Source organism: Carya illinoinensis, chromosome 3 (genome assembly GCF_018687715.1).
Source record: "Carya illinoinensis cultivar Pawnee chromosome 3, C.illinoinensisPawnee_v1, whole genome shotgun sequence".
In the NCBI taxonomy this organism is placed as follows: domain Eukaryota; kingdom Viridiplantae; phylum Streptophyta; class Magnoliopsida; order Fagales; family Juglandaceae; genus Carya; species Carya illinoinensis.
Window position 1 is genome coordinate 29,564,076 of NC_056754.1, and position 23,471 is coordinate 29,587,546.

The following is a 23,471-nucleotide window of genomic DNA, read 5'->3' on the forward strand; positions in this document are numbered from 1 at the left end:
GTCTTGCATTAATATCTAATTACTTATTTATTGACAAAGGACTATTCATAATCTTTTCTTTTAAGTTTTCTATCAACCAGCTGGAAATTTCGAAAGGGTTGAAAGAAATAAAAGCCTGACAATTGTTGCCTTTAACAAGCTGATACATTAATGATCATGCTATTTTCTTTTCGGATTATATATCAGCAGGTAGGCCATTTTTGTTGAAAGTGTAATTAGGAAATTGAGTTTTGTTATGTATAAGTAAGTTTCGTATATTAATTTGTGTATTGATAATATTTTTTATTTAAAACAAAATATAAAAAAATTTTTGAGAGAAGAAGAAAATATCTCATCTCATAAAAATTATTTCTATCTTTAATTTACATCATTTCATTAAACATATACTTTATATATCAATATTGATGCGTGAATTAATGCACAAACTCTACTTAACAAGAATAATTTTCCAAAGGAAAAATATATAATATTTCTGCACCGTGCATCATATGTACTAGTGATCGCTAGCTAGTGCATGCATAAAGTCGTTGCAACTAATCTGCGGGCATTATTAATTAGGTCCTGAAGTTGGAAAATATCAACCGTGGCTTTGGACACAAGTTTGAGAGACATTTGACAGCACGTGGCAAATTGCAATTATCATACAATTAATACAAAGCCAAACAGCGTCTCCATCGATGGCAGCCGTTTAAATCCAACCAGTACATCCCAGTAGTACAATTGATTAAAAAGTATTTTTTTTTCCTTGTTATTTTATTTCCATGCATCATATATAATTGATTCATGTGTACTAGTTCTGCAATATCTGTCCAATTGACTTGGAAGCATTCCAAGTCTCCCATGTTTTTGCCCTCCTGTCCCTCACCTAAAATATAACCCACATGCTTCTAGCTAGACTTTCAATGTAAACTCTGATCTATATATGTATATATATATATGATACCCAAAAGGCTCTTCACAAAGACAAAAGTCAGAACATGGAAAAGAAACTTGCATGTTTTCTCCTAGCAAGCTTCTTCTTCCTCATTACACTAGCCGGCATCGGCCAGGGCCGACTTGTTACAAGCAACTCGCCAGGCGATAATGTCTCCGATGGTGTCCATAGTCTTTATAAGCAACCAAAGTTGCCATATCTTAACAGTTTGTTTTCATCAGAAGAAAGCTGCACAGAGACGTATGGATTTCTGCCATGCACCACCACTGTCCTAGGAAATGTTTTTCTCATTCTTGTATATAGTTACTTGATGTTCTTGGGGGCCAAGTTGCTGTCAGATGGAAGTGAGATTTTGCTGGAAATTCTCGGACCTGGGATCATTGGTGGGTTCTTCCTACCTGTTTTGAGCGCTCTTCCTGACGCGACAATCATTCTTGGTAAGCTTGATTAATTTAAGCACATGATAAACTCTTAGGTGAATCTGAACTTAATTTGTTTAGCTTAATTAGCTTAGTCATGTATAGAAGGATTCCCACAACCTAAATCAATTTTTTGTTCAAATTTAGAACTAAAATAATAATTAAGGGCAAATTTTTCATAAGTTTCTGATATTTTTTCAATTTACTTATTCTGACTTTATCCAAAATTAAGCAGCTTTTACCCAACTTTTCTCATGAGTCGGACAAATTATTTGGATAAGGCCATTTGGTTTTTCGTTTTTTTAATTTATTTTTTTCATTCATTTTTTTTTTGTCTTTAAATATAATTAAAAAAATACTTTTTAATCACTAATTTAAAAATTTTAAAAATAAATAAATAAATAAAGAAGAAGAAGAAGAAGAAGGGGTACCGGAGCCATCTTCGGGACAACTAGTATTTCCTTTTTCTTGTATTAATTGTAAATTGATGGTGTTGGGAGTTGGCATATATTAAAAAATTTATTGATGACAGATGACAGGAAAGCCTGGTTATATATATATATATATATATATTGTCATATTTCTTGTAAGTTTGAAACTTCAACTCGGCGGCCAGTGCATTGGCATGTTCTTTTCAAGTTGATGAAAATTATTAAAATGCTGAAATGTATCACTTACGTAACCGTGAGAAAAATTGCTTCCGTGTAATTGGATATACTCGAATTAAATTAAACATGGAAATTTGCATTGACTAGATTCAAACGTCATAATTGATCAAGAGCAGTTAACTAGAGCTTAGAGCCAAGAGTGCATGAGTACTAGCTCTATTTGGTAACTCAAAGTACTGGAAATTTGGGTGATCTCCACGACCAATTAACTTACACAGATACTTTAAAAAAAAAAAAAAAAAACTATATATATATACACTTGAATGTTTTGACATTTGATGCATACATATCTATATCTATGCATGTATATAAAAGCTAGCACATATGTATACTAGTCTTGGCAATATTCATGTTTAAGAATTTTACATCATATGTTAGACTTTCCGTTGGAGTCGTCATGCATGCTATATGCATATGAATTCGCGGTATAATTATACCTTTTTAAAAAAATTTAGAACATATTTATTTATGTTTAAAATTTTATTTTTTATTTAGAAAATTGTTTTTGCAAAAAAAAAAAAAAAAGTGTGTTTTATAGGATATTAATTATGTCTTGTTTGTAATAATGTTTTAAAATTAATTTTGTCTTTTTAAGGGAAAATGGAGTACTATGTTGCAATTTCTTAATAGTTCGGACAATAAATATTGGTGAAATTGATAGAATAATTGGGAGATCAGTAGATCGGTAGACTGTAAACTAGATGGTGGGGTGAGGGAAGTTTGCATATTTTCTAATTAATATATTTATTAAATGTGGGGCAAAGACTTTTTTTTAATTGGGTAGAATTATAATAATCCAGATTTTAATTAATTGAATTTGTAACGTCGGTCTCACGTTTTCACATGGGAGACATTTGACCACATCTCCTGGAACGTGATCTGGGCATGTTATTACCTCATTTTCTTCTGATTTTTGTGTTCCATTTTCTGTCATGCATGATTAAAGAAAGAAAACCTCGATTTATGTCTGGTCAATTTGAACCAACGACCTGCGTTGCACACGACGACTTGCTGTTTTTATTTAGGATTTGCCGCCAGAAACAACCGCTAGCTGCTAAAATATATGGCACTCGTTTGTCATTGGATTTGCCTTTGATTTCTTATCCAAAATTAAAGGCTTTGTATGGAACTGAGATAGACAACTTCATTTAATTTGTCATTTGACATGCATTGGAGTTCCATGGCTTTCCAACTAAAGTTGTATCAAAGATTGGAGAAGACTACACTTTTCCATTTGGGTTATGTTGAGCAATATTGTTGTTTCACTCATGAGGCAATAAAGGTAATGGGTCCTATTTTATGTGTCTATCTATTTCGTACCTGAAATTCTCAGCTTCGAATAGAAGGTTTTCGATTTTGTTCTTGTTGATAAGTTTCTTTTTTCTTGTGATTTATATATGTGCTTTTACTGAGGAAACTTATGCTGACAATGCCACCGGTTTGTACCATAGCTTCTGGACTATCTGGGAGCACGGCAACCGCTCAAAGTCAGGTCTCAGTTGGGATGGGCTTATTTGCTGGATCGACTGTAATGCTTCTGACAATTTTGTGGGGCACCTGTCTCGTAGTTGGCAAGTGTGACATTGAGAATTCAATTGCATTAGATCACAAGGATACCAAAATATTTAGCTTAACTGGTATACCTTTATCCTTTGGCTTAAGGTTTGTTTTGTGCGAGTGTTTCCTTCAAGATTCAGTGCAGATACATGTCAACAAAAAAGATTAAAAAATAAAAATAAAACTTGAATCCTAATTGCTATGGCCTAAAATATCATGTCAAGAGTGTGTGAGTTGTTGTTTCGATTAAACTCTTCATGGATTTCTTTTCATTCTTATCTGGATGATGCAGCAAAATGGAGACAAATTTTGATTGATAGGATTGTTTGGAAGATGCAGCTTGTTAATAATAGATTGCATATTTATCAATTTCTCTCAAGCAACTCTAAGTTGGTTTACAAATTTGCTAAAATCCTGGTTTTGGTGACAGTTAACAAGCATTTTTCTGAAAATCAGTTCCTTTTACCTGCTGATGGGATTGTGATACTTTTATAAAAGCATTGATACAATATTTTTGCAGGTTCTGGGGTGAGTACTGATATCTGGACTAGCTATGCTGCTAGAATCATGATTATCTCCATTATCCCACTCATATTGGTCCAATTACCACAAATTTTCCAAGTAACTTCTCTAAGTCACATGGCAATTCTGGTTTCGCTTATTGTCTCCATTTGTTTAGTGATCGCTTACAGCCTTTATCAGGTAATTTACAAATTGAAGTTATTAATGACCCATATAATCCAAACTTTGTTAGCAGATGGCATGCATCAATATTATTTTGTATTTGTTGGGAAATAAATTCGATTCATCCATCATTCGTACTGACTACAACGCTATCTGTTGAAACATAAATGCAGATTTTTCAGCCTTGGATTCAGAAGAGAAGACTTGCATATGCAAAGCATAAGCATGTAATATCAGTATTTCTGAGAAATATAAAAATGCATGCACTGGAAAGACGACTTTTCAATGATGATGGTGAACCAAATAAAGAAGTCATAGAAAAGTTAGTCTTTATTTAAACTTTAAACACATCTTCTGTTTTTATTTGAATTAATATTTCCAATCACTCATTCCCATTGATCATTGTTTTAATCAATTAACTTAAAGTTTAAGGAGGAGGGAAGAGATGAATATAATCATCTAATTTATATTATAAGACATTTTCATTTTACAACATATGTAGGTCATTGAAAATTTGAATTTCGAAAAGCATAGATCCTCCTATTCATAAGAACAAACAGGGGGGAAGTTACCTTGTAGATCTTGTTTAATTAGACCATAATCAACAACATGCTCTGCAGGAAGAAAAGACAGATAACCAATCAAATTCAACTCCCTAAACCTTTTGAAGAAAATTAACTTGACATTCAATAAAATATTACCCAAATCTTAACTTCTAGACCACTTTCAAATGGCAGGTTGTTTAAGACAATTGATCAAAATTCAGATGGAAACCTATCAGCAGCAGAATTAAGAGCTTTGGTAGTAGGAGTGGAGCTTGAAGAGTTAGATACGGATATAGAGGGTTGTGTTGCGCAAGTGATGGAAGATTTTGATACCTCTCATAATTCACAAGTTGATGTGGAGGAGTTTGTCAGAGGAATTTCAAGATGGCTTAAGAATGCTAGGCGCTCTGCTGCAAGTGGCAGGGGCCAAAATGAGCATTCAATAGGGCTTCTCAATAATTTTCATCTGGTATATAACTTGCTTTGCATAAATTCCACCGATCTTGCTTATTTGTGTAATAACAATCTATGAATGACTATATTTTGTAGCAAACACGGAAAGAACAAGATCGTCTTGGAGACCAGAATGATGAGGTTGTGGAGGGCATTCAAAATGCCAACTGGCATGCCACCAAAGCAGTGTTGATGTTGCTTCTGGGAACCCTAATTGCTGCTGTAACTGCTGATCCCCTTGTGGATGCTGTTGAAAACTTCTCAACTGCTACAAGCATACCTTCTTTTTTCGTCTCATTTGTCATTCTGCCCTTTGCTAGCTCCAGCGAGGTTGTGTCAACTATAATTTTTGCCAAGAAGAAAAATTTGAGAATGGCATCCTTGATGTATTCAGAGGTTTGCTTTCCTCTTTCATGTAGTGTGTTTTAAACACTCACTTTCATGTAATTCTGTCTTCTCAGTGGACTTTGGAGGCTTGCTTGCATTAGATGGAATCAGAATGGCCAGATACTACTCCATTAGGATCCTAGATGAAGGATTTCACACCGCAGACAAATTAACAGGCATTCTAACTTCCCAGCATGATAATGTAGAGGAATAGGATATTCCTTGAAACACCATATATCAGGATACCATTTGGAATCCACTATCATGCAAAAGGAAAAAAAAAAAAATGGTTAGAGATGTATAGTCTAGAGTCATATGCCAGTTATTGGGGTTGGCTACACGTATTTCCTTTTGCTACATTCCTTGAAATTGTTAAATAATCAGTGACATCATGTGCTGCTGAAATTTTACCTAAGAACAAAACCTATACCCTCGACATTAAAAATAATTCTCCTGTTTTTTCTCTATTAATCAACTTGCAAGGACATATTGCCTGTAGCTTTATCTGAAGTCCTCAGTCATGTGTCTATTTTGATGCCTACCCTTGGACCTGCTCTTTCTAGGACTTCTATTCTCATAAAGTTTTTATTGAAGAATTGGCTTGTAAGCTATGTGTGTTTTTCGGTGCAGATATATGGGTCAGTGACCATGAGTAACGTACTTTCACTGGCAGTATTCTTGGGTCTGGTTTACTTCCGGGACCTGACATGGGACTTCTCATCGGAGGTGCTGGTTATACTAATTGTCTGCATTGTGATGGGTCTAATTGCCAGTTTCCGGACCACCTTGCCTCTTTGGTTGTCATTGGTGGCCTATGCGCTTTATCCACTTTCCCTGTTGCTGGTGTATATTCTCAAGTATGTTGTTGGATGGTCGTAGATTCTTCTTGAGTTTACAGCCAGATTTCAGGCTCTACTCCGCTTCGTTTATACATTATTTATATTGTTGGAGTGATCATGACATTGGTTATTGTTGGAGTAACTATTTTATAAACAGACTTTCATTGCAAGATAACCCTATTTATTGAAAAATAAATATGAGACAATGCCTCGAAAAGAAATCTTGGACGCCACTGTCTAGTGTCTACAATTTCTTACAACTGAAAAAAGGAACCAATGGTATTGGTTTGTATGATGATCAGCTTTGCTTGTGTGAGAGTAATCACAACCAAACCCAAGTTTAAAGGCAAATACAAAATACAATCCCAAGATTCTTCTTTCCCTCACCTCCACCTGGCTCCATGCCAAATAAAATTCCAGATTTTTTCACCTAATGGCTGCAAACAAGAGAAAGCAATACCCATTTAAAAAAGACAAATGGTGGAAAAGAGAGACAAATTGTGCCATTTAGCAACAATTACAGCTCTATCAGCTGTGAAAGTCTTCACCTAATGGCTACAAACAAGAGAAAGCAATACACATCCATTTAAAAATAGATAAAAGGTGGAAAAGAGACAAATTGTGCCATGTTAGCAACAATTACAGCTCTTTCAGCTTTTAAAGTTTTTCAAACATATCAAATCCAATATGTGGATCCACATCGATTAAGATGCCAATAAATCTCCAATTACAGAGACTTCATTAGTTTCGTCATTTGCAAAGATTTCATTTGTCTAGCAGAGGCGTTTTTGATGCAGGGCCACATAAAGATGTATCATGCCAATCCAAATTCTTGTTTACTCTCTCTTGGAAATATTTTTTAATTTGAATATTAGCCAAACCAACTATTCTTTGAAAGACTGTTAACAATCGTGTATAAATGTTGAAAATACAAAAAGAAGATGCTTGAACGTGAAAAGGGAAAGAAGATGCTTGAACGTGCAGTAGCAGCAGAATTATTCTTCTTTTCAGATGCTTGAACGTGCAGCAGCAAAGGATTATTTGATTTCAGCTTTTGGCATGTGAAGCAGCAGACCAGCAGGACGGAAAGAAGCAGCAGGAGAACACACACATGCAGACCAGCAGAACACTCACTTGGACAGCACTCATTCGGACTCACACATGCATCAAAACAGCAACTTACAGCAGCTCATGCATCATTTCTCGTTGGAAAACAAATTTTGTTATCAAGTGTCTCTATCACTTCAGTATAAATGTCAAGCACGAATGTATAGAATATAACTATGAAAAACAGTTCAATGAGAAGATTAGAAAAAGACATTTCTGATTTTTCCTTACTCACTTCCTGTTCTTCAATAACAGGATAGTGTTTGCAATTTTCTAAGTTTCTTTTTCTTATATGGTATCCAAGCAATGGCTGATTCCATCAACTCAAATGCCAATCAAAATGCAAATCCAAACTCAAATATTTCTGATCCATCCCAACCAAACAGCCCCTATTTTATTGGTTCTAATGACAGTTCTGGAGTCCTTCTTGTCACTCAAATGCTTGATTCAAGTAACTATCATTCTTGGGCACGTTCAATGAAAAGAGCTCTTCGCATAAAAAACAAACTTGGGTTCGTTGATGGAAGCATTTGTGAACCATCTGAGGCTGATAGTCCATTGATGGATCATTGGCTTCGATGCAATGACATAGTCATCACCTGGCTGCAAAACACCATGTCAGTTGACATTAAGAGCAGCACCCTTTATGCTGAGACTGCTCATCAACTGTGGAAGGAACTTGAGCAACGACTTGCACAGCAAAATGCTCCAAGGATTTATGAAGTAAAGCAAGGTATTGCTACAATAATGCAGAACCAAGACACTGTAAGTATGTATTACTCTAAGTTAAAAACTCTGCTAGATGAATTGATGAACTATGAGTCTATTCCTAACTGCACATGTGGGGGTTTGAAAACAATAGTGGATAACCACGAAAGAGACTGGGTGATGAAGTTTCTTATGGGTTTAAATGACACATACAAAGCCCTTAAGGCTCAGATCCTTCTAATCAAGCCTTTCCCTAGTCTAAATGAAGTGTACTCCATAATACAATAAGAAGAAAAGAGGTGACAGATTTATGTTGACACTTCAGTTGGTGACTCCATGGCTATGATAGCAACTGCTAGAGATGTAGGAAGGCAAAATATCACATCTCAGAGAAAGTATTATTGCACTTTTTGTAAAATGCCTGGACATTCCTTAGAAAGGTGTTTTAAGGCTAACCCTGAGAAACCAGTGTGCAGCCATTGCAGAATGCCTGGCCATGTTGCAGAAAAATGCTTTAAACTTCATGGTTATCCACCAGGCCACAAGCTCCATGGGAAGGGCAAACCAGCTTTTGCCAATCAAGTCACTACCCTTATGCCACCTGGACATGAGCAAATCAACAACAACCAAGCAACACTCACTCAAGAGCAATATTCACAGCTGATTGCCTTGCTCAAATCACAACCCAGTCATTCTCACACAGCTTCACTTAATCAAGTGCATTCCCTCAGTCATTCTGAATCCGACATGTCAAAAATATCTGGTATCTCGCTTTGTCTCTCAGCTTGTAGCATAAACTCACACAACACCTTTGATGCACCTTGGATAATAGACACGAGGGCAACAGACCACATGGTCTGTTTAACCTCCCTTTTCACCACCATCAGAAGTGTTGCCAAATATTCAGTAGCTCTTCCAAATGGTGAAACTGTCAATGTTTCCCATGTTGGAACAGTGAAGATGTCAAAACACTTGACCTTGCATGATGTGCTTTGTGTTCCATCCTTTTCTTTTAACCTCATATCTGCAAGGAAACTTAGTCAAAAATCAAGATGTTGCCTTATTTTTCTACCTGAAAACTGTTTTATTCAGGACCTTTTAACTTGGAAAACGACTGGAATGGGTGAAGTGAGGAATGGCTTGTATCACCTACTGAGGAATGAAGTCTCCCCTACAGCTTTAGTTGAAGTCTTATCCTCTCTAACCACCAACACTGCCATTTCTGCTTCTGTCATCAACAACCATGAAGATTTCAGTCTATGGCACTATAGACTTGGGCACCTCTCAGATTCTAGGATGAACTTGATTAGCAAAAATGACATTTCTGATTTTGATGTTGCTACCATACCCTGCTCAGTTTGCCCTTTAGCAAAATTACACAAACTACCTTTTCCTACTAGCCATCATAAATCAAAAAAATGTTTTGATTTAGTCCACTGTGATCTTTGGGGGCCTTGTAATGAAATTAGTCATGATGGATCAAGATATTTTTTGAGTATAGTTGATGATTTCAGTCGATGTACTTGGGTGTATATGTTAAAACTGAAATCTGATGCAACTGGGGCTTTACAACAATTTTATGCAATGATTGAAACCCAATTTGACTCCAAAATCAAAGTAATTAGAAGTGATAATGGAGGTGAATTTGACATGAAAGACTTTTATTCAAAAAGAGGCATAATCCATCAGAAAACTTGTGTTGAAACACCCCAGCAAAATGCTATTGTAGAAAGGAAACACCAGCACATCTTAAATGTAGCAAGAGCCCTAAAGTTTCAAAGTGAAATTCCAATGAGATATTGGAATGACTGCATCCTCACTGCAGTATATCTCACAAACAGAACCCCCTCACCATTACTTAAAAACAAGACCCCTTTTGAGCTCCTCTTTGGGACCAAACCTATTTACTCTCATCTTAGGGTATTCAGGTGTTTGGTATTTGCCTCTACTCTGATAAATAACAGGCACAAGTTTGATCCTCTTGCTAGGAAGTGTGTGTTCTTAGGTTACCCTTTTGGGGTTAAAGGCTATAAGCTTTTGGATCTAGAGACAAAAATAATCTTCATCTCTAGAAATGTAGTCTTCCATGAGAAGATTTTTCCATACAAAACTAAGACTACAACCACTCCCCATAACCTACCAAGTCCAACCACATTATCCTTTTCCCAACCACTAGATACTGCTCTTGACCACACTTCTGAGTTGCCTCACCTTGAACCTGAACCAGATATCGATATAGAGAATGTGGCAAACACCTCAAACACAGAAAATCCACCAAAACCTCTTGAAGAACATACACATCCCACCGATCCTCATATGCCTAGAAGGTCCACTAGAGAAAGACGTGCACCACCTTACTTGATGGACTTCATTTGTCAACAAGTATCCTCACTCCCTCATTCACAGAAGTTAGACAAGAAGAAAGGATCAAGACTTTCAGGTAATGCCTCTCCTCTTGATGCTAATCTCTCTTATCATAAACTGTCCAACACACACAAAACTTTTGTTGCTTCAATCACAAAGCAAATAGAACCTAACACATATGCACAAGCTGTCAAAACCTCTGGTTGGTGCAAGGCAATGCAAGCTGAGATTGAGGCCTTAGAAATGAATGACACTTGGATTGTAGTTGATTTGCCTCATGGAAAGGAAGCTATAGGGTGCAAATGGGTGCATAAGGTCAAGTACAATGCAGATGGAAGTGTTGAGAGGTATAAGGCTCGGCTAGTGGCAAAGGGATACACACAACAGGAGGGGTTGGATTACCATGAGACTTTCTCCCCTGTAGCAAAGCTAGTGACAGTGAGAACATTGCTTGCTGTAGCAGCAGTTAGAGGTTGGAATTTACATCAATTAGATGTGAACAATGCATTCCTCCATGGTGATTTGGAGGAGGAAGTTTATATGAAGCTTCCACCAGGATATGCTGATAGTAATTGTGCAAAAGTTTGCAAACTTCATAAGAGTTTGTATGGATTGAAACAGGCATCGAGGCAATGGTATGCCAAACTCTCAGATTTCATTGTTCAGAAAGGTTTCAAGCAGTCAAAGGCAGATTATAGTTTGTTTACGAGGTTAGTGGGGGAATCCTTTACAGCTGTGCTTGTCTATGTGGATGATCTTATTATAGCAGGTAATGACATGGACATTACTCATTCTCTCAAATCTTCCCTACATGAAAGATTTAAGATAAAGGATTTAGGTGTTTTAAAGTACTTTCTTGGGTTGGAAGTGGCACGATCAGAAAAAGGGATTTATGTATGTCAAAGAAAATATGCATTAGACATATTATCTGACTCAGGAACCATTGGAGTTGCACCTACTAAGATACCTCTGGATCAAAACAGCAAATTGCCTAAGGATCAAGGTGTCATACTTAAGGATCCTTCTATCTACAGAAGACTCATTGGGAGGCTTCTTTACCTCACCATCACCAGACCAGATTTAGCATATTCAGTCCAATTGCTTAGTCAATTCATGCAAGCTCCTAGAGTCCCACATTTAAATGCAGCTCATAAGGTGCTAAGGTACATAAAGAGAGCTCCAGGACAAGGCTTGTTTTACTCTTCACAATCAAACCTACAACTTGAGGTGTACTGTGATTCAGATTGGGGAGCATGCCCAGATACACGAAGGTCTGTGACAGGGTACTGTGCCTTTCTTGGTCCTTCCTTAGTGTCTTGGAAATCTAAAAAGCAAAACACTATCTCTAGGTCCTCAGCTGAAGCTAAATACAGGGTCATGGCAAGTGCTTGCTGTGAATTAACTTGGCTAAGGTTTTTACTTCAAGACTTAATGGTAGATCATCCTCAGGCAGCTGTGTTACGCTGTGACAACAAGGCTGCATTACACATTGCAGCAAATCCAGTATTCCATGAACGTACTAAGCATATAGAGCTCGATTGCCATTTGATCCGTGATAAAATTCAGGAAGGAAGTGTCATTACTGAGCATGTAAGTAGTGAATCACAAGTTGCAGATATATTGACTAAGGCACTGGGATCTAACAGCTTCTACACACACTTGCACAAGATGGGAGCAGAAAATATCTACTCTCCACCTTGCGGGGGGCTGTTGAAAATACAAAAAGAAGATGCTTGAACGTGAAAAGGGAAAGAAGATGCTTGAACGTGCAGTAGCAGCAGAATTATTCTTCTTTTCAGATGCTTGAACGTGCAGCGGCAGAGGATTATTTGATTTCAGCTTTTGGCATGTGAAGCAGCAGACCAGCAGGACGGAAAGAAGCAGCAGGAGAACACACACATGCAGACCAGCAGAACACTCACTTGGACAGCACTCATTCGAACTCACACATGCATCAAAACAGCAACTTACAGCAGCTCATGCATCATTTCTCGTTGGAAAACAGCTTTTGTTATCAAGTGTCTCTATCACTTCAGTATAAATGTCAAGCACGAATGTATAGAATATAAATATGAAAAACAGTTCAATGAGAAGATTAGAAAAAGACATTTCTGATTTTTCCTTACTCACTTCCTGTTCTTCAATAACAGGATAGTGTTTGCAATTTTCTAAGTTTCTTTTTCTTATAATAAATTTTCAGAAGATAAATATCGTGTATAAGACATCCTTGCCAAGACCAACTAGAAAACCCCACATCACCATAGAAAGACACATGATTTTACTTCTAAAAATATAGATATCATGATTTTCAAAGAATGTCACCGTTGCACCATGCTTTTATTTACATTAATGAACCTTAAGTTTGGAACCAAAAATTAAAAAATTAAAAAAAAAATTAAAAAATTAAACAAAAAAACAAAAACCAAAAACCAAGAAACAATCCTTTCAAGAAAAATGGATTTTCTAACTTTGGGGGTAGAAAGCGGATCTGTAAATAATATTTGTCCTTCAATAGATCAAAGAGCAACAAATGTTGAAGAAACATGGTTCAGTGGCTTGGGATGCCCAAGTGAAAGCGACTGCACAATACCAATAGTGGCAGACCCAGTAGATAATCCTGAACAGGGGTAGAAACAACAAGTACGTTGTAGGATGAAACAGTTATCCTTAGGGTTTGTCTGCTTCTACATGGCCCCCTATGCAGCAGGTTTAGCAAAAGCACCAATAGATGCATCAACAAAATGTCTCTAGCATGAGAGTTGAATTTCTTGGAATTCCTTGTCAACGGCACCGGTGTGTTCTTGCCTCACCGCATTGAATGTTCATCTGATACCCACCAAAAGATAGGTCCACTCTATTGATCATTCTATCCTATGAGATTTAGGAGAATGGGGATGGGAGGCTACAACGAACAGAGGCAATGATAACATTGACAGTGGAGGGATGACAAATCGACATGCAACTTCCATATAGACAACCTTTCATTTATAAGTCAAGGGACACATCTAGCCTATACTGCTACATCCCAAATCAGATAAGATTTACTTTGCAATGTTAACATATTGATAACAGAACTAGATGAAAATTTTCTATTTACATTTCTGGCAAAATATTCGAACACAATGAGTCCTTTCAAAGATGGAACACTCCTTTCTGAACAAAATTCTGAAAAAAAAAATGACTACATACATGAGAATTCCATATACGTGATTTGATATTATCAATCGTGATAGCAGGTTTCCTCAAATAAACAATCCTTAGCATGCACATATGCACACACAAGGATGCAAGTATGCATGCACACACATACACAATGCCATATATGAATCACATTTAGAATTGACAAATACAAATACAATTAGCGATGAAGTGCATCTAGAGCACATTGATATACACTTCAATTTCTATCCAAATGAAGTAACAAGTCTCAAAGACACCCTTGAGTGTGAACAGATTGGCTCTGGTTCAATCTCTCACACAAATCCCCATTGAGTTGAGTTAATGCTCGAGTCATAGACAATTTCTTAGGTATTCAAAGTTTATCCAACAACCTTGCACTCGATGAGGTGCTACATCAATCTAGTTATTTTTTTTGCGACAATGTGTATTTAAAATACTTGATTAAAATAAGTTCCAAATTGTTTGAAAATAGTAAGATAAACACAAATAAAACTTTCATTTATAGGTGGTGTGGTTTGACTTTCAATTTCACACTTATCAAAAGATTATTTAAATTTATTGAATATTTTTAAATTTCATCAGCAATGTTGTAATGATCAAGCAAAAGGAAAAAGTAGAAAAAAAAAAAAAGTATGAGGTCTCTCACATATGCTCTAAAATGTTTTTCTTATGTGTTAATTTAAGTTTGAAGTAATCAATTTGAATCTCGACTCTCTTGGAACTTGTAGAAGCTTTAGCTTACCTTAACTTGCAAAATACACACTAATTAGCCATATTTAGCATTACACTATAAGGAAACATAACATGTTTTAGTAATCGTGGAACTCAATAATATTGACAGTGGAGAGAAAACAAATCAACAACTAACTTCCATATAGACCACCTTGCATCTAGAAGCAAATGGACACATCTAGCCTTTGCTGCTAAAACTCAAATTAGATGTACTTATTTTACAATTTGAAGTAATCAATTTGAATCTCGATTCTCTTGAAACTTGTAGCATCATTAGCTTACCTTAAGCTACAAAATACACATTAATTAGCTATATTTGGCATTACATTACAAGTTTTAAACACAACATTTTTTTGTAATCATGGAAATCAATAATATTGACAGTGGAGGGACAACAAACCAACATTCAACTTCCATATAGACAACCTTATATTTAGAAGCCAAGGGACATATCTAACCTTTACCACTAAAACCTAAATCAGATGCAATTATTTTACAATAATAACATACTAATAGCAAAATCCGGTGAAAAAGCCCTATTGACATTCCTAGCAATATATTCAAACACCATGAGTCCTTCTAAGGTAGGAACACTCTTTTCTAAATAAAATTCTGAAAAGCATATGACAACTACAAACACAAGAATGCATTATGTGTGATTTGATATTATCAGTACAAATAGCAAATTTGTCCAAATAAATAGGCCTCTACATGCACATATGTACATAAAGGCATGCATGTATGCACGTACACATATACACAATGCTAGATACAACTCACATCTAGAGGTGACAAACACAAGAACATTTAGCGATGAAATGTTTCTAGAACACATTGATTCATACTTCAATTTATATCCAAATGAAGTAACAAGTCTCAAAGATACAACTGAGTGTGAATAGATTGGCCCTGGTTCAATAATTCACACAAATCCCATTTAACTTGATTATGCTCGAGTCAGAGACAATCCTTAAGCATTCAAAGTTTATTTTTTATGCCACAAGATGTATTTAATAACCTTAATTTACAAATTCAAAAACTATCTAAAACTAGTCTATAAACATGGATATTGCATCCATTTCTAGGTAGTGTGGGTTGACATCAAATTACACATTTATCATTAAAATCCCACATAGGTTAGTTAAATTTATCAAATATTCTTAAATTTCATCAACAAGGTTTCTATAATCCAACAAAAGAAAAAATTAGAATAAAAGATTATGGGATTTCTGACATATTTTTTAAAGAGTTTTTCTGATATGTTATTCTAAGTTCGAAGTAGCCAGTTTGAACCTAGATTTTCTTGGAACACGTAGCATCGTTAACTTACCTTAAATTGCAAAATACACATTAATTAGTCATATCTAGCATTGCATTAATTTTTTTAAATACAACAATTTTGAGTAATTATGGAATTTAATAATACTGACATTGAAGGGATGATAAACGAACATCTAACTTCCATATAGACAACCTTGCATATAGAAATCAAGGGACACATCTAACCTCTGCTGCTACAATCCAAATCAGATGGATTTACTTTCAATGTTAACATACTTATAACTTAACCAAACGAGAAATTTCAAATTACATTTCAGGCAATATAATCAAACACAATGAGTCCATCCAAGGCTAGAACACTACCTTCTGAACCAAATTTTGAAAAACATATGACTACATGTGTGAGAATGCTATATATGTGATTTGATATTATCAACAATGATTGTAGTTTTGATCAAACAAATAGGCCTTTGCATGCATATATGCACACATAGCAATGCATATAGGCATGCAAGTACATACACAATGCTATATACAAATCACATTTTGAGTAGATAAACACAAGTACAATTTGCCATGAAGTGAATATAGAGTACATTAATGCATACTTTAATTTCTATCCAAAGAAAGTAACAAGTCTCAAAGAGCCCCTGAGTGTGAACATATTAGCCCTTGCCCATTCTCTCACACAAATCCCCTTTGACTTGATGCTTGAATTAGAGACAATCCTTGGGTATTCAAAGTTTATCCAACAACCTCGCACTCGATGAGATGATACATCAATTTGATTATTTTTTGTGCCACAACGTGTATTTAATATACTTAATTAAAAAAATTTAAAGTTTTCTGAATCTGTTTCAAATAAAAAAACATATATAAAATTTATTTCTAGGTAGTGTGGGTTGATTTCCAATTGTACTTTGATCATTAAGATCCTACAAAGATTATTTAGATTTATCAAATATTCTTAAATTTCATCAACAAGGTTTCTGTGATACAACAAAAGAAAAAATTAGAAAAAAAAAAACTATTAGATCTCTCACACAAGCTCTAACATGTTTTTGATATGTTATTTTAAGTTTTAAGTAGCCAATTCGAACCTGGCATCTCTTACAACGTGTAGCAATGTTAACTTATCTTAACTTGCAAAATAAACGTTAATCAACCATATTTAGCATTACATTACAAGTTTTAAACATAACATTTTTGAGAAATCGTGGAACTCAATTATATTGACAATGTATAGATGACAAACCATCATGCAACTTCCATATAGACAATTTTGCATGCAGAAGCCAAGGGAGACATCTTGTAACAGGCCGTTAAAAATCCAATAGTGAAATTTCTATAGTTTTAAGAACTTCGTGAAAATCTGGTTTGGATTGCAATGGAGTGAGTGATATGCATTTGGACAGATTTATATTGTATGTTGTTCTAGTGTGTTTTCATGTTATTTATGGAGCCAATGGGCTGTTTTAGATGGTCATAATTGTATGTATTAGCATGTTGTATATGGATGAAACTCTAAAACCAAGTAGTTGCTTTGGATGAATTATATGTTGATCGTTGGTGACAAAATGGGTAGAATACGTATATAATTTTGGTTGGGTTGTATGTATTTGATAGATTTTATATTTAATATTTGATTCACTTGTATTGGATGTTTGAGCATGGAAGTGGTTTATAATTACATGATTATACTTGAATTTAGATTATGCTACCTAATTGAATTGTACTGAGATCTTTGATGTGAATATATGAAGTTTGGATGGAGATGGATTGTTTTGAAATGTTGGGATTAAATGATAGAGTTGTAGTGGAGTTGAAAAGCATGGCAATGATATTGGTGTCTAAATGGATAGCTTTGTATATATTAAATGTATTGAGTATGGATGAAGATTATAAGAACAAATGAGTGTTTTAAATGGATTATATATTGGTCTTAGGTGATAAAAAGGATATGGTACATGTGTAAATTGATTGGTTGCATGTATTTGACAGATTTGTGTATTTTGAAAGTATTGTGTAGGAATGAAATTTGGGAAGGCATACCTAGGTGTACTTGGGTTGCTTGTATTGGTATGTATTATGCATTTGGATGTAAGAAAATAAATGGAACTTGAGTTGATGATTGAATTGGATTGCGTATGCATGCATGTATGGAGGAAGAGTATCTTATTTGTAGTTTTGATTTCATTGTGAAGTGGGATTAAGTTGCAGGCTGATTGAGTGATGGTTTGGAAGTTAAAGTAAAGCATAAGAGCTTATTTTATTAGTTAGAAAATGAAGTAGGGTTTTTAGGTTCATAGTTTAGGCTTATGATTTATGGATATGGTTATGCTTCAAGGATTGAATGATGACTTGAATAAATGAAATGAAAGGGTGTCATAAATACTTAGAGGTAAGTTTGTACAATTAGGAATGTTATGGAGAAATATGTAAGAAGATAGTTGGAGGTTATTGGATAACATTATGTTTAAGTGAAGGAAATTTTAGCAAAGAATCACTTGAAGGATAAGACCATGTGGAAGGAAAGGCACCAAGAGTTCAAATAGTTTTATGCAAGTTCTAAATTTAATGTTCTTACGTAAATGAAAAGAAAATGACGTAAAGTTATGAATGCATGTAGGTTTCCATTTGACAGGTACATGAATGGATTGCACAAAATGAGAATAGCATAGAGTCCATGTAAGTATTATGTTCATACTCTTTTAGAACTTTCTAAGTGATATGAAAATAAATTTTTTCTTTTTTATGAAAATGAAATGAAATGCTTTTATAAGAAAATTGTTTTTTTTTTTTTTTTTTATGCAATGAAAGAAAACGAAATGTTTTCTATGAAATGAAATGATGTTTATGAAAGTAAGCTAAAGTAGTAATATTTCAAAGTATATATACGTAATAACCTTCTTTGACAGCCTCTTTTTATGCACCATAAGAATAGTTGTATGCATGTGAATGAATGTTATACGTAGTACTTATCATATTTATGTTCCATAAAAAAAATAAGGTTTTATGTTTTATGATATTAAATGATATTTGATGAAATGAAATGGATTGATGAATGAAAAAGAAATGATTGAAAGGAATGAATGAAAGGAAATGAAATAAAAAAATATTTTAATGCATGAAACTACGTAACGACCAAGGCTGAATGAACGATGGTACCAAATGAGGGGCATATTGCAATATTGAGTAAGTAGTACTAGCAATGCAACCAGTATTACCCCATAAGTGGAGGATTCCCAACATGCGGCCACGAGTAAAAGCGGGTCTAAAAGACCAGTAACCCCAACACACGAGACAAAATAATGTGTACCCGCTAAAGGAAAGTGATAACAGTTAATTGAATGTATAAAATGGTTTAGTTCTTTATGAATGAATTTATAAGATGAGAAATTTTTTGATGAGGAATGAAAATCTTTTTAAAAGAAAACTCCAACTTGTAATGTTTTACATAGGAAATGAATGTTTTATTTATAGTATGTAGAGGAATGATAAATGCATGAATGAAAATCTATGTTAGTATATTTTTATAGTATGAAATCATGCTTATTGAGTATTTAACTTCTTTTGTGTTTATGTATGCCCCACCCTGGAACAAAATGAGGACTAAACGTTAGGACAAATATGGCCCAATGAAAATGTGACACAAATCCTAGGCAGCTTTTAACTTAACAAATACCGCTAGAAACTCTATTTTAATTTACAGAGCATGTTTTAATTTTATCTATAGAATCTTTTATATTTAAAGGAGGAAAGAAAAAAAAGTTTTAAAAAGTTTACAAATTCATGTTTCGTTTTCTAAAATTATTTTTTAAAATCTCACCATAAGAATGAGCGTTACAAAAACAAGACGGATTTTAAAAGTTGCAACATACAACATTTGAAAGACAAACCATACAAGAAAAAATAACCAAAATGACTCAAAGTTACAGAAAGAAGAAATACATACAATTAACACTTTCAGCCAAATGCGGTGAGTACCTTAGTTTTACACCTTCCAACGGGACACAACCACATTAGCTTTCTAATTTTTTAATAATGGAAACAAATACACTTGGTCAAACTCACTTGAGTAACAAGCCTGTCACTCCCATGCTCTCTCTCTCTCTCTCTCTCTCTCTCTCTCTCAAGCTCAACTTTCTAATCTCTTTACAATAGAAAAATACACTTGATCAAACTCACTTAACGGGCTTCCTCAAGCTCTGTCTCTCCTCAAGCTTAGCTTTCTAATATCTTTACAGTAGAAACAAATACACTTGATCAAACTCACTTGAGGAACAAGCTTGTCGCTATCAATCACTCTCATGCTCTCCGTCCTCAAGTTCTCTCCCTCCCTTTCCCCCTCAATCGGTCTCACGCTCTCCTTCCTCAAGCTCTGTCTCCCTCCCCTCAAGCTCCTCCCCCCCCCCCCCCCCCCCCCCCTCTCTCCCCTCAAGATCTCTCTCCCATTCAAACTATGTTCCCTTTTGTTTACTACTTAGTCTTCCATGATCATTATGCCCTCTTTATCTCTTTAACTTCTTCCTCTCTAAAGATTTTACCAATGTAAAGTGGATTTTGAAACAGAACTCCTTGTCAAAGGCCTCACTACTTGAGAATCAAGACTGCTAGATCAGTGTTATGTAAGGGCGAAACATTTTTGGTCTGGACCAGACTGAAAATTGGTGTGGTCGGTTTTGGTCCTCAATTTGTGGAACCGAGGGGGTTTAGACCATATATTATCATTGACCATATAAATGTTAAATAATATATGCTATCAATTAATAATGTATCATAAATTATATAATAATATATATATATATATATATAGATACACAATGTATTCATACGTACTATACTATTTACACTTCGTTAAAGTAATTAGGCAATTTCTTTTTTGAATACCTAAGTTGCAAGTAAGCATGAATAATCTACGTACAATGAAATTATTTAATATTCATTACCATATATAAAATGTAGGTCATTATTAATAATTATGCATACTAAAGAGTAAAGTCTAAGTAAGTATTAACTATCAATATCATAAATATAATTATAGTTAAATATTTTTTTTAATGAGTTATTTACATATTCCGCATTAATAATTCACTTTTTTTTTTAATTTTCGTAATTTGAATAATTTTTTATTAATTTATTTGTAAAAAACTGAAACAAAATAATCAGGTCGGACCAATAGCTAACGGTTCGATCTAGTCCACTAGGGGTGATTAGTCTGGTCTGGGATCATTGTCCATCATCCCCCAGACTGGACCAATTTACACCCTTAGCATTATGTTTCCGTGTCTCTCTATTGGACCCAACATTTGGTTTTAATTGCGCAAGCTCTCATTTTCCTCATATTTTCCCTTTGGGATTTCTGACCTTCTACATTCAAGTTAGCATTCTCAGCATGATCCCTCTTTTGTTTCACATAAAATTTTGAAAAAAAAAAATGTAATAAAAGTTACAACTTGGGTCTTTTGCTTTCCTTTATTTATTGCAGTTCTTTATTGAGATTAAAATTAAAAGTTGAATAAACTTTTGTTAAGTTATATTATTTTAATATTATTTTTATTTTAAAGAATTGAAAAAGTTGAATTGTTTATTTTATTTTATATAAAAATTTTAAAAAATTATAATAATTAAATAAAATAAGATGAGATTAGTCAAAAAGAAATGTGGAAACAAATGAGGCCTTGAACCTTAGCATTGTCGTATCAATTTTTTCCTGCCACTGTTCTTTTTTTTTCTCATTTTTTTTTTTTTTTTTTTTTTTTTTTTTTTATCACGTTTCTAATTTCTTCTAGCGCCTTTCCTTTTTTTTCTTCTTTTTTTTTTTTTTTCTTAACAGTTTCCCGGCTTTTACCAGTATGAGAGGCAATATGATCAAGTCCCGTGTCTTATTGTTTTTCTAAACATTTTTCATTCTCTTTCTGTGTGTTTGCAGTTTCCATCCATCATGAAACACTTCGAAAAAAGTTTAAAAAAGAAAGGATAATTAATAGGATCAACGGGGCGTAGCGGCAATGTATTAAGAAAAAAATTTGAAGCTCCAAATAAACAAAAATGAACAAATTACATCCCTCAAACTAGAATAGTTTGTTAACATTTATGACTTTATGGGATTCAAGTTTGGCATAAAGAAAGATTTATTTGTACTCGACCAAGGGAAGGAATAATGAGAAGAACAAATTCTATTTTTTTCTGCTTCCAATTAGAAATTTAGAGTAGAATAAAAATAACCCTATGAAGAAATTGATTGGCTCAAAACTCATAAAGTTGTTCAATAGTCTCTATATTATTATCTTCAAGATTTTCTAATCATATTCAAAAATTGTAAGTGTAGTTATTTTTACGTACTCTTTTGTGCACTTCACTTATATAATTAGTTGCGTATTAAAAAAATTGATGCCGCAAATTATATCATTAGAGTGCACAGAAAGTACGTAAACATGACTATATATAGAACATTACTCATAAACTATATCAAGGCTTATAATAATTTTGGATGGGCCTGAGAGTAGGCGATTATTGTTGGTGGTGAGTAACGATAATAAACTTTTAGAAATTCTAATTGCAGTAACTTTTACATACACTTTGTGCACTCTACTAATATGATTAGTTGTATTATTTTTTTAATATAAAATAATAATTTTGACCAATAAGATTAGTAGAATTTGTAAGGAGTACACAAAAATAACTATATGTTGCAGAACTAAATAACTTCTTCTTCTTTTTTTTCCCTTAGCAAGTTGTCAATTTTGCCTTTTTATTTTTGAGATGAACCGGGATTTGTTTTTTCATTTTGTATGTTATTTATAAGATATGGGTTTTCGTTCAAACAGTTGTGAGATAAACTGGAAGGCCACTGTGCAGACTGATGTGATCAGAATTGAGACACTCCACCATGCAGATAAGGAAAAAACAGAAGTAAATGAAATTGAACTAGTAAGTCTGATACAAACGCTGGTGTGAAGAGGTCAACAACACAGCCAGTCCAAACAAGACCCATCCGCATTGATTTAGGCATTGGAAAGGGGCACGCATGAATATAGTTGAAAGAATGGACGTGCCTTAAAACCTTTACAGAAAGTAAATGGCCTTCACAGGTAAAAGTTAAAACAATGGATCTGCTAGTACTGTATATATGCCATTCTAGACGATATATAAAAGAAGTGTCCACTTTCCATCAAACCCTGGATTGACTTGGCATAGCATGACTTCAGCTATTGAGGTCATACAGGATTCGATGGTAATTAGTGAGGCTTGAATACAAGTTAGTTGAAACCAGAGCAAATATATTTGCTTTGGTAATTCAAAGTTACTACTTGTGGGAATGTGGAAAAATTGATCATTACAATTCTATTTTATTTATTAATTTTGTTTATAATTTGATTGTAGGGATGATCTAATGCCTTCTACTTCTATTACTAGTTATAATATGTTAGATACGGAAGGACACCTTTAGGGAAATATCTTCAAAAAGATATGGAAAGACGCCTTGAGGGAAATATCTTGAAAGAAAACTAAATTAACAAAGAAAATGAGTGTTTATTACTGAATTTTCAATCTTAAGGAGGAGCACTAGGTCAAGTGGATTCAGTTTTGCTCAGAAGGAGAAAGAAAGT

At 34.3% G+C, this 23,471-nt stretch overlaps 2 protein-coding genes across 2 annotated transcripts; both read left to right on the plus strand.

Moving 5' to 3' along the window:
• The first annotated feature begins 814 nt into the window (after nt 1–814).
• On the plus strand, nt 815–6,652 carry LOC122304069 (sodium/calcium exchanger NCL-like). Its single transcript, XM_043116108.1, has 7 exons — nt 815–1,371; nt 3,473–3,658; nt 4,099–4,280; nt 4,436–4,584; nt 5,000–5,276; nt 5,357–5,656; nt 6,278–6,652. Exons 1-7 carry the CDS (start codon nt 978–980, stop codon nt 6,524–6,526), a joined length of 1,737 nt encoding a protein of 578 aa, XP_042972042.1. The 5' UTR covers nt 815–977; the 3' UTR covers nt 6,527–6,652.
• A 1,247-nt stretch (nt 6,653–7,899) lies between these two features.
• Nucleotides 7,900–8,589, plus strand: LOC122304707. The gene has a single exon (XM_043116978.1). It carries the CDS (start codon nt 7,900–7,902, stop codon nt 8,587–8,589), a length of 690 nt encoding a protein of 229 aa, XP_042972912.1.
• The last annotated feature ends 14,882 nt before the right edge of the window (nt 8,590–23,471 follow it).

What these genes read in the sequence shown, in the direction of transcription:
- LOC122304069 (XM_043116108.1), top strand. Translation starts at nt 978, where the DNA reads ATGGAAAAGAAACTTGCATGTTTTCTCCTAGCAAGCTTCTTCTTCCTC. An exon ending in TGACGCGACAATCATTCTTG is followed by an intron (nt 1,372 to 3,472) that starts GTAAGCTTGATT and finishes TTTGTACCATAG; the next exon opens with CTTCTGGACTATCTGGGAGC. An exon ending in CAAAATATTTAGCTTAACTG is followed by an intron (nt 3,659 to 4,098) that starts GTATACCTTTAT and finishes ATATTTTTGCAG; the next exon opens with GTTCTGGGGTGAGTACTGAT.
- LOC122304707 (XM_043116978.1), top strand. Translation starts at nt 7,900, where the DNA reads ATGGCTGATTCCATCAACTCAAATGCCAATCAAAATGCAAATCCAAAC.